Below are 12,754 nucleotides of genomic sequence, written 5' to 3' on the forward strand. Positions count from 1 at the left end.
TAATGCCTGAAAGTATAGAGGCAAATACTGGGAATATTGCAAAGTCATTGGGAAGACCTGAAGGTAACACCATCAGTGAACTCAACTGGTCTCTGCCTGAGAAGAGCAGAATGGGTCTCTCTTGTAGCACTGGTCTAGCCCGAGTGCCACTGGTTAAGGAAAGAGACAAAGACTTAAGAGGTGCCAGTGGACAAAAACTGATGAAAAGGAACAGCTGGAAGAAAGTTTGTGGATATCCAAAAATTTTTGGACAATTAAAATATGGACAATTATATAAAATTCATGACTAATTCTGCCCAAGATCCCTGTATCAGTAAAAGAGAAGGTTAGAGGTCTTTGAGGGGTTTTTTGAGATATTTTTTTGGCCAAAGTTTAGGCATCCATTTAGGTAGACAAGCTGTCCCTCTGCAGCCTTTCAAAAATGCCTAGCTCTCCTTGCTGCCTACAGAGAAGAACAGGATCCCTGCTTTGGGAGGCCCAGTTATACTCAGAGACATCTGCCTGAATAAACATCTCACAATTTTTGTACAGATTCCTTCATGGGAAACAGTGTTTGTCCTGCAGCAGGACCAGTCAGGCTGAGATACACCACACCCCCACACCCTCCACCCCCTCCTTTCTATGATAATTGACCACAATAAATTATCATAGAAAAATCAATTGTTTTACTTTCTGGCTACTCAACAGCCTAGTATTTCTCATTTTACAAGGCCGTATTAGACAATGAAAAGTGAAGCTAAGTGATCCAACTGTAAAATCAATTTGCAATTATATATGGGGGAGTTAAAGTGATATTTATTTGCTTTCCATAAGAGAAATTAGAGGTTCCCAGAAACTGTCAGTTCTAAATGGTAACGGGTCAAGAAAATTGCATCATAAATAATGAGCTGATGTGTTGAGCAAGAAAGCATAAACTTAATTTTTTATTAAGCTACATACTGTGTAACAGTACCACGGGTCTGGCTCCCTCACACACTAACACACAAGAACAAGAACACACAAGAAACTTCGCATCTATGAAACACTCTCACTAAATTTTTACATGAATCTGCATTGGCTTTTTTGTAGGGGGTGAGATTAAGTTTTACTGTATTTTTTTTGGGTAAGTATTTAGTCTCTCAGTATACAAAAAGTTAGACTAGATGTTCCAGTGATTTCTTCTATATTTAAAATCTTTGAGCTTGGACTTGGGTTGATGCTTTGACACTGGTCAATTTGTTTCATAATTTTTTACAGTTCACATGCTGAATTCACAATGGTAACATCTTATTTGACAAAGACTTTTTAAGTTCCTCAAAAAGCAAAACCTCAAAGAAAGAAAAAAGAACATGAATGACCAATACACAATAATAGTGACAACCACACTGACACTTAGATTTATAATATTTTCATGGTACAAAATTACATATAGAATCTATTTATGGTTGCATATGTATCTGAAATGTCTAGAAAAATCTTGGAATAGCTAGGTGGATTTACTGAATTTAAGGCAAGAATGTAACTAGTTGAAACACATGAACTATAGACTTTAACAGGATTATTTTCTTCTCTTAATCTTAAGTTTATTTTCCTTGCAAAATATCCATATCAAAATTCCAAAGGTCGTCTACTGTCATGATTTCCTGATTTTATCTTCCATAGTCCAATAAAAAAAAATACCATTACTTTTAAATCCTTCTACAAATATTTTCTTAAATTTAGCAACAGGAAAGAAATTAAAATCTCCTAATAAGTTAAAGTTAATATGTTCTTTACTAGAAGAGTGAAAGAAAACCTCCCAGGAGTACAAAATTAAGTAGTACATAAGTGTAGGACAGATAAGATATCACTTTAAAAGGTAGCTGGAAATTGATTCCTGATTAAAACAAAACACTAAAAACCACAAAGGTCCTTTTCATATCAGAAGCAGAGTCATTTTAAAAAGTAACATTTTTCTTCTAAAACTGCATTTTTACTATAAGAAATGAATGAAAAGGATTTTTTTTTTAAAAATAGAGATTTATTTACATAAACTGATGTGGGGATGACATATACATCATTATGCATATATATTTAAGTAACACCTGAATTCACTTCTACGAGTTTTATTTTAGCTGTCATCTCTGATGAATATTGATCAAAATTGTTCAGAAGTGAGTAGTTTCTTCATCGTTCTGTAACTGTGTTGCTCTACCTAATTTTGTTCCTAGGCTAACACTTGGACTATAAATTCTTGGGGGAAGCGATGCCTCAAAAATAAAACTGGACTCTGACTCCAAAGAAACTGTAGTATGAAATTACAGATTTTCCAAGAAACATTTATAAGGGACGAAGCAGGACTTTACTAAAGGATCAGAAAATACTGTATATTGTCACAGTACAAAAGAGAAGGAATACAAGATATCTGAGCAAATTACAGGCTTATTTCATTTGTTTGTAATGTGTCAAAATAAATTTTTAGTTAGTTTCCAATGAAAATTCAGTGTGGTATAAAAGATTTGGTAAAGAGCTGTTATTCCAGCCTAATGTTGTTTTTCTTTAATATCAAAGCTGAATCCCACACTACATTAATGTAGTAGAGTTCCTCACTGTCAGGCTCCAATTAACTATTTCATAAGTTGTCACATAGAAATTGATTAGCTCAGCTGACAAAAATTGGCATTGTTGCAAGAAAAAATAGTCTGGTAAGTAAAGTACTTGTGGTAGAAAGTTGCTCATGCAGTTCCTCAAGGAATATTGTCACAGCTCATCCTATTTTGTATACCCTTCAGTAGCCTTGGAAAAAACCCAGCACTCTGCAACATGTGCAGATGTTTCAAAGTTGGGAAGCATCACTAATACAAATGAAGACTGGTAATATTATGCAGGAAGAATCAAAGGGCTGTGAAGACCAGAATTATAAACAGTCAAAGGAAATGGATATAAACTAGACATAAATACATTTAGAGTGTAGGCTAAAAATAAATAAATCTGAAGCATCAGACTAAAGAGGTTCTGGTCTGCAGCAATGACTCTCCTCAAGAAGTATCCCAAAAGGCCCCTTGCAGCAGATTTGGATCAGGTTATGAAAGGAATAACAGCTGGATGAGGTAGCTGCTGATGAGAGCAGGGAGTGAGAGAGACAAACTGACCAATGTGACTCCTTCCAGTTTTGTGTCCCCACGACAGTCACACTCATGCCAGCAGCAAGCACTTAAGTGTCCCATTGAGGTCGATGGCTTTCAGTGGCTCTGAGGTTTTCACTGGAGCCTCTCATGTGCTTGGTGCTGCACACGTGCTTAAGCACTTCTCTATCAGGGAAGTCTCTGGTACGAGAAATCCAAGTGTTTTATTAGTGGTACATGTAGCACCAGCAGGATGTGTCCATATCTGGAATGAACGACATCAACTGATGTCTTGTAACACTCACTCACTGAATTTGACACCTGTAGAGAAAGGGATTGCTTCCTTCCTATTTTGAAGGAATGAAAGGTGGTAGAAGCACTCAGAAGAAAATAAACTGATTTTGAACAGCTACTTCAAGCAGTAAGAGAAAGCCTGCTTTTTTCCTTTTGTTGTTTTCTGTGCTCTAGATATCTGTTACATTGATGCTTGAGGAAAGGCATGCAATAAAATCTCAGCTTCCAAGGCATCAAAATGCTTCATTAAGGCTTTGTGGATCATGTAGACAGTAACTCCGAAGCTAAAGCTCATTGGTATGAGTGAATTCCCTATACGACAATTCCATCTGCAGCTTCTAAAGAAAAAAGCCAGATTGAGCTATAAAGCTATGGTGACACTGGCATATGCAATCCACTCCCTCTGAGAAACTCTCCTCCATGGGAAAAGACTCCCTCCACGGAAAAAAAAAAAAAAAAAAAAAAAAAAAAAAGAAAAAAAAGGAGCATATTCATGACTTAACCCAATGTGACCATAAAGCACATAAGTAGGGCAACATGAGCCAAAACTGCTGAATTATATCAGGAGTCTAATCCCAGTTTCGCTATTGTCCTGTGATATGGGATGGTCAGGTCTCAATTTTCTCACTAGTAAAATGACAATGTGTGATGGTTTTGGGTTTTTTCCTGAAAAACTTAGCAATCCGTAGCTGAAAAACGAAAAGCAAAGAAAAACTGTAAGATGCAGGAGCACCGAGAAAAGATATAACAGTGATCCAGTAAGACTGCCACACTGCTGCATAAGAAAATATCATAAATATCACAGGCAAATACTGTAAGAATGGGTGTTCATGGTTTGCTTCCTGAGAACCATAAGATTTGTCACTTCTGTATACTGACTCCAGGTCAGTTCATTGAAAATTACCACAAGCACTAGAAAATTATTGAATTTCCCAACAATCCCTACCAAGAGTTTAATGCTTTTTTTAGCATTATTTTCCTGTACATAAAAGATACTTCAATTAATGGGAAAATGACCCAATTTTAACATAGCATGCAAGTCTACCAGTTGCTCTCTAAATATCTCACATCTGTTGCATTTATGTGTGCAGTATGGGAAGTCCACAACTTGGGGAACTGGACAAATTGTTCTCATATATAAATTCTATGAAGAAGATTACCCTGAGCTGTTCTTGTGACTGGCTCCCACTGTACTTGTTGTACTCTGGAACTCAGTATTTTAAAGTCATCAACAAAAGAAGTTGAGACATCTGAATTCCTTATCTGAATTTCTCCCTGATTTTGAAATCTAGCCACGCTGTATTTAGGAGCAGATCATTCACCTTATCTTTCTTTTCAACCGTTTATCTCAGAAATACTTAAGAGATCCCTAAAATGCCAAGAATGTATCCCTGCATCTCTTTTACTTACCTGAAATAGATTTTCCCTCTTCCAACATTCCTACACCTGACGCACTGACCATACCCTTATACATTCAGTGAGACGTGAATGGAATTTCCATCTCAAATTCCTTCACAGTAAGAGAAACCAGGATATCCGAAAGACATAATTTCGTGTGGCATGGGGTGTGGGGAGTGGGTGGAGAGGGTATGAGGATCAACTCAGTGAAATTCTTTATTTTCACAGTGCTGACACATTGAGTAAAGTGCACTGCAAGTCAGAGAGAAATAACAGTTGTGTATGTGGATGACACATTCACAGACTTTTGGTAGCTTAAATTTGGCAGGTGGCTGTTAGAGTGAAATCTCTTATTAGAACCAAATGGGCTTTTTATGTTGCATCTGTCTCAGTAGAAGCGAGATCTGTACATGCCACAGTTCCCTCCTAAGCTGTAATCCACTCTCCAACACAACTTTAGAAGCAGCCAGTGCTTTCAGTACTTCAGGTTTTCTTTTTTAAAGGGCATTTTCATGTGTACATTATGAGCATATGTGAAAGTTTAAAGGAAATGGACCAGATGCTGATCTCATTTACACTGGATTAAATTTTGTAAAGTTGCAATGTTTTTACACTTCACTTTCCACAAAGCAGCCATAGCAGACTTCTGAGTACTACCTGCTTCTCCTAAAAGGAAACTGTACGCCAGGATTTTAGGGTGCATGGCATTCATTCCTCATGATGTTTATCACAGACTGAAGACAAATCCTACCTTTGAAAAAACTCAAGTTTTTACTCAAACTGAGTAAAAGTTTTCAGTGAGAAGGAAAACATAGGGGTAAAATACAAAAAAGACAGTGGATGTTTATGGAAATGTAATTTATGGCAACAATGCAAAAGGAAATAACTGAGATACTCTCTTCCACCTAGGATTGCTGTGGTTCTGGTTAGATACTGCTTTCTTCACATCTTGTCCCTGTCTGCTGTCTTGCATCCATAAACACTATTTAAAAGCTTCCATCTTGTCTACACAGGTGTCTGAATTTTAGTCTATCAAACAATGTTATGGACTCTTGGAGTATTCAGAGGTCCAAAACAAGAATTACATAGCTCAATGATGAGGGTCCTCCAAGGGATAGCAATCACCTTTGTCTCTGGAAGTCCCTAACCTGAAGCACTACTATGACTTCTCCTTAAGCTCTTCCTTCAGTGCTCACTGCTGACTGTCTCTGGGGACAGAACACCAAAATATATGGATAACCAGTACAACCACCCTTTTTTTATTGTAAATTGTAGGTAAGATGGTTTCTACTTCCATCAGTTTTGGGATGAAGGAAAAGACTCTAAAATAGGTGGAAATGAGTATTCTCTGAATTGCAACACCCAGAAAGGCGGGGCCATCAGCACACACATCTGAGAACTAATTTCTCATGTGCGTAGGGTCAAATCCTGCCCATCTAACCTCAGCCTCACCTCACTTCTGTTCTTAGAACTTTTTCTTATCACAAACACCATCCCAGATGGAGTCATGACCATCCTCCTCCAGTTCCACTGGGTTTATTCTAGATCTTCCTACTCTTCATGTTCCCAGATCAAGAACTTTAGGTATGTTCAGTGGTTTCCATGTAATACTGGTTTGGTATGTCAAGAAAATTTCACCCTCAGTCGGTCTACAGCTTTTGTTAAGAGGCAGAAAGCTGAATTCCTTTGACATACAAACTAAGCAGCACATATTTTTTCAAGATGGATCAATCTTTGTGTTACTGTGTTCCAAGGCTGTATTAAAGATCTCAGACTCTGTGTGTTCCATGGTCTGGCTTGATGGTGAGAACCAAAGCCTCCCTTCAATACTGGTTAAATTCCCACCAGTTTCTTTCCTAATGGAGCCAATGCTTATCTAGATGGAGAGGAGGTTTCTCACTGAAATGACTGTAAAATTTGGCTTCTATATTTCGAGGGGGCTGTTTTGCATAAACATGCATCTGTATTTGTATCTATATTCCTCTACCTGCAGGGATGGGTGGATCACACTGAAAATATTACCTAGTGATGACAGTGCTGGCATGCAACAGCACTTGGGCTGTTGGTAAGCACTGAAGGTATAGAAAATTACACAAGTATTTGCAGTTATTTCGTAAGCATTTACCCATTTTTTATATATATATATGCATATGTATTTTTTACTTGAGCTGAAGATAAAAATCAATATAAGAAGGCATTAAAGGATAAGTCATAAGACAGCTGCACCTGGTAATGCCAAAAAAATAGTAGCAAATACAAACCAAGGATGCTCCAAGCTAAGATAATTTGTGACCCTGTGCCAATACACACAGGGGCAGATGAAAACAACTTGTTCCAAAGCTGCTATTGGGGATCTGACATGTTTATCTATTTGGCCCACATGTGGCTGTGTCTTCTAGCACTGACAGCTCCTGCAGGTTGGCAGCTTTTCAAAAGCTTGTCAGCCCTTGATAGCATTCCTACTCCTGCAGAGATGGGCGGGTCACGCTGCGGATTACACAGTGATAATAGTGCTGACACATAACGCCATTTACCCAGAGCACAGGGCTTACAGAAAGGTGCACCATTTCTTTGCAGCAGTTTTTAAAAGGTTTACCTAGCTGAAAATATTTTCTATTCAATATTTATTTAGTTTAGGGAGTAAAATAACAAAGGCTTTAGGTAAGCTCAAAAACCCCTCCTTATGTACCAAAGCAATATTTTTAGCAGGATCCCAGGCCTTAGGGTTCCTATAGAATTTCTTCTCAGGTTTTCCAGCCTCTTATGCTATTAAACATGTTTGCTCATTTTACACTTCATTTCTACAGATTATGGCAAAGTTGTCTTCAAATTTATTGTCCACATTTGTATTTCCCTGATAAATGCATGCTGCTGCTGCTCTTTTCTGCTTTCTTTTGCTGAACATCTTTATTTTATTTATAGGATGGAACCACAAATCCTCCAAATTATAAATAGCTGACAATACTTGTCAGGAATCTCAGGATCTTTCAAGAAGGACTATGGCACTTGATAATGCTATTCCTGCAACAGAAGCTAGAGGCTTCTATTCAGGTTCACAGTTCACAGAAATTTTACCCCCGCTAGAGAAAGAGGATTACTTATCTTTTGCTGTGCTTTAGATATTTGTAGAGTGTAACCATTTTAGCTTTCTGCATTTGTCCTTCATTCTGGAGGACTTTTCTATTACCCTATGTCATTTACTGTTGTTTTATAATAAGATTTGCAAATACTGGAAACTGGATGATTTTTTCTCAAGCTGACAGCTAAGGAAGTCTTCAACCAATTACACAATAAATTGAATAAAAATTGCAATGATTTAAGAAATAGGAACAATTGATTTATTTCCTCAGGAAAAACATACCAGGAAATAAAGTCATAACTTAATATATATAAGTTAAATTAGCTAATTTAAGTAAATTATAAGGTCATAAAAATGATGTTATTAAATTATGTATATGTATACATCAAAGGAGGGGAAAAGATATAATGCTTTGGATGTTTCTTTGGATACTACTCCAGAAATACCTGAATATAGAGCATCAGACTGTACAATACGATCTTGCCAAGTAATTATATTCACACATGAAGATTTTCTGGGAATGAATTGTTGAGGATCTTTCTTTGGCTTTTTGGTGTATCAGTAGTTCCTAGTACAACAAATATCTGAAATTGAGAGCTTACTTAAAGTAATCTGAATCTACGCAGCATAGAGCATTCTACAGTTCATGTTCAATTTTTAAAAAAAGAAATAAAACCATATATACAATATTCTTACAAAGTTCTTACACCTCTCACCAGCCTCAGCTTCCTGGTTTTAGCCCTCCTCCCTCAAAATCATTAAGAAACAAATCATTTATAGGAAGAAACTTAATATTCTAATCAATTACCTCTCATTTTAGTGGCTGTATATAAGGAGATATCTTTTTTACAGATGACTCTTACTCCGGAGGAGTACAAAGGAGACACTTCAGACCCTTGTAGTCCCAACATGTGTGGTTTCCTCTCCCAGGGAAAGCTTGGAAGTGAGCCGCCTGGACTGGCGCCAACCCAAACCATGGTCAATCTAAACACAGCACAGGCAAATGCTACTTTCTGACACTTCTCTGCTACTGGAGAGTATCCTTTAGCATTGAAACCTTTTCAGGGACTGAGATTTATGCATAACTTCTCATGCAACTTCCTTCATCTCATCTCATCTCATCTCATCTCATCTCATCTCATCTCATCTCATCTCATCTCATCTCATCATCTCATCTCTTCCATCCCAAACCACATTTCTACCATTCCAGCACAGAGGAAACAAACAGAAACAGTTGTGGGATAGGTTTTGTGTTACCTGTGCTACTTACCCAAGACGGTAAGTTTCTAAAGTTGCTGAATTACCTAAGAAACCTTGGAAATCAGCACATCAGAATGCTCTGCATAGCTTTGCAGTCAGTTTTGGATATTTAAATCCACCTTGCCTCAGTGTTTGGTCTGAAAAGTTAAGGATGACCTGAATGGTTAAACTGAGAAGTGGAAGTTTGTGAATTTGCAGACAATCATTTCTTTAGTCCAGATGTACAAGCAGTTATGAATTTTATTTCCATTCTTCCAGATATGTAGGTATACATTATCTATTCAGCTTACCAAATGCAAATTTTCATACAAATAGTAAAATCATAGACTGACAGCATGATTTGGGCTGGAAGGAAACTTTGGTCACCTAGTACAACCATCCTGCAGTGAGCAGGGACATCTTCAATAAGATCAGATTGCTTAAAGCCCCACTCAACCTGGCCTTAAACACTTCCAGGGATGGGGCATCTACCACCTCTCTGGGAAATCTGTTCCAGTTTTTCACCACCCTCACTGTAAAAGATTTCTTCCTTATATCTAGTCTGCATCTAACCTTTTTTACTTTAATACCATTGCCCTTGTCCTACTGCAACAGCCCGTACTTAACAGTAAACAGAGCCTTTGCTCTACAATTTCTTTATTAAATGGCACCGTCTGATTGCACACTAATTCTACTGGCTCCATCTGTGTTCTACTCTTCTTGGAAAGCACAACATCCCTAATGATCAGTGGTGGTTTGGCTAAAGGGAAAATGTTACCAGCTTGGATGGAGGGCCAGATCATGCAGGGTGCTACCGCCTCCAGAAAGCTCTGAACTAATCAAGCCCCACGGAACATAATGGGAGGTGACAGCACTCAGCATCTCTCAGGAGGTAAGCAGCATCCCACAGAAACTGAAATCTGCTTTGCACACAAACAGAATTTGTTTTTACAGAAAGCCTATGCCAGAAATCAATCTATAATCTGAAAATCTGAATATGAATAATGTTGTTATCAGGAGGAGGTGCTGCTTTTTGATAAACTACTGAGATGGAAGATGTAAGTTAAGTGACGGATAAAGCATCTCGGGGAAGAAATTTCCTGAAATGCTCAAAATTTGAGCTTTAAGGAAACTGGCATATGGTGCATAGCAGATGAAAAAAGTAAGAAATAAGATATTCAGCCTGGTACTGTATCTCTTCTACACAAAGACAGCAAGTGTTGCACTCAAACATGTGTGGCAAAATAGTCTCCTGTTACACCTGCTAAGCCCCAGCATTTCAGTTGAATTAATTCAGGGTCAGTTACCTCTTCAGAGCTGACAGCAGAACCCAGTAATTTAAAACCTCCTCCTGGTGCTTAAAGAAAATACCACACAGCTGAGAATTTGAATTTTTCTCACATAAGTAGCATATATGGAACAAGCAAGAAAGCAACTTTCATGTGTGTTCCTGTGCAAGAGTCTGTTTTGTACATGTAGCCATCAATTGTGCTTGTAAAAGCTCATAATGTCTGCTAGAAATAAGGAACACTACATTGCCATCTTATTATCTGGAGTTCACACAGTGTCATAGGGCTTGGACAAGGGTGTACAGTAGATCCCAGTGGAAGCTTCTCCTATCAGTAGTAATTCTAGATACTAATACAAATGTTAAAATTGCCACTAACATTTTTACCATAATCTAAACCATCCAAATTGTCTCTGCTCTCTTTAATATCACAGTAATGTAATCCCAGCGGTGCCAGGAAAATTAAGAAGCAAGAAGAGCTGCATTTTTGTCTCTTTTACCAATATATTGGTATTACTTTCATGCATTGCAGGGCTCCTCCATGTATTGTTACAGGACGTCACAAAACATAAGAAATTCAATTTATCAAAGATAACCTGTGAGACTATGGTGGTGAGAGGTAAGATTATCAAATCCTGGTACACAGTATTGCACAATGAATTTGTCAGTTACCCAGTGAAGAAAAAAAAGATGAGAGAGAAAAAGGAAAAGACTGAACTTACGAGATTAACTCTGTGGAAAGTATACTGACCTTTTTTACGTTTTTGTTTAAATCAACCAAGTTGAGCAGGAAGATGTGGTCTTTAGCTCCGATTAGCAGCCGGCCCCTCTCCTCATCTAGCAGCAGGGTTCGAAAATCAAGCCCCTCTGTTGAGCCCAGGAATGGGATGCAGCTGTTTGAAAGCAGCAAGTCTGTGGGAAAATGAAGAAAATCTTTATAATAGAATGTCTACATATGAATCATTGGTGTCTTTTACAAATATATGCAACCAGCATGGAGCATGCCGGTGAGATAACTGCAGTCTCACAGTGTGTCTTTCCAGGGTCATAATACAAATCCTGTTAACCTCAGTTTTCTTTTGGGCTTTTTACTTCCAAATTGGGTAATATTTACTTTCACAAACATTTTTCTGTATGAAATTTTCTTAATAAAGTATGCTGAAGACATAAATGAATCACATTCTTTGACAGAAATTATAAACTAAGGTGACAGAATTTAGCAAAATATCTGCTATTTCTCTCCTTCATTTTAAGAAATCTGCTTTATGTTTATATCATCATACTCATGCTCTACATATTAAGGAGCAAAGATCAATCCAAACAAAGAACTGTTTAAGCAGGAAGCAGTATTTAGAAGGGGCATCTACCATAGACTCAGAATGGTCTGAGCTAGAGGGAACCTTCAAAGCTCATCTAGTCCACACCCCCTGCCACAGGCAGGAACATCTTTCACTAAATCAGGTTGCTCAACCTGATCTTGAACAATTCCAGTGATAAGCCATCCACAACTCCTCTGGGCAACCTGTGCTCATGTCCCCACCACCAATTATCACAGTAAATAATTTCTTCCTTTTGTCCAAACTAAACCTACCCTCATTTAGTTCAAAACTATTGCCCTTTGTTCTGTCACTAAAGGTCCTGATAAAAAGTCTTTATCACAAGCTCCTTTTATATATTGAAAGGCCACAATAAGGTCTCCCTGGAGCCTTCTCTTCTCCAGGCAAAACGACCCCAACTCTCAGCCTTTCCTCACAGAGATGTGCTCCCACCCTCTGCCCATTTTTGTGGACCTCTGGACCTGCTCCAGCAAGTCCTTATCTTTGTAGTACTGAGGCCCCCAGTACTGGACACACTACTCCCAGTGGTGTCATCCACAAAGTTGGTGAGAATTCACTCAATCCCACTATGTAATTGATTAACATATTCAATGGCACTGGTCTTGGTATGAACCCTAATTGTGAGTGGGACACCACCCTTTACTGATTTTCCCTTGGACATTAAGCCAATCTGTGGTTGACAGGAAGAGAAACAAGGTGAGAACCATAATGTGTATAGAATTTGGTGTAAGGTTGCACTTGTCCATTGTCTCATATTGAGTTGTGGTGACAGTATACAGAACTACTTTAAATAATTTTTCAATTACTATAATCTCAATTGAGAATTGAGATCTGAATAAGCAACCATAGAGAAGAGGTATATCTCAGGACATATTACTGTAATGAAAGAAATATAGAGGAATATTAAGGGGAGGATTCAGTAGCAAGAGCTCTAAGATCTTGAGTTCTTCCCTTTCCTTACAGAGATGGAAATGGATGACTGTTTCTTCATCTCTGCAGACAAAGTTTCCCTATTAAAAGCAAAAAATCAACACTT

The 12,754-nt window shown here is 37.9% G+C and overlaps 1 protein-coding gene across 2 annotated transcripts in view; it reads right to left on the bottom strand.

The window, feature by feature from the left end:
- Positions 1–12,754, bottom strand: part of SEMA3D (semaphorin 3D) — a 138,422-nt gene that overhangs the window by 65,435 nt on the left and 60,233 nt on the right. For both annotated transcript variants that reach the window (XM_071734054.1, XM_071734055.1), the window contains one exon: positions 11,133–11,293. In XM_071734054.1, coding sequence (XP_071590155.1) covers positions 11,133–11,293 — 161 coding nt within the window. The remainder of the gene's footprint in view (positions 1–11,132; positions 11,294–12,754) is intronic.

The sequence above is a fragment of the Heliangelus exortis genome, chromosome 1, assembly GCF_036169615.1.
Source record: "Heliangelus exortis chromosome 1, bHelExo1.hap1, whole genome shotgun sequence".
NCBI lineage: Eukaryota > Metazoa > Chordata > Aves > Apodiformes > Trochilidae > Heliangelus > Heliangelus exortis.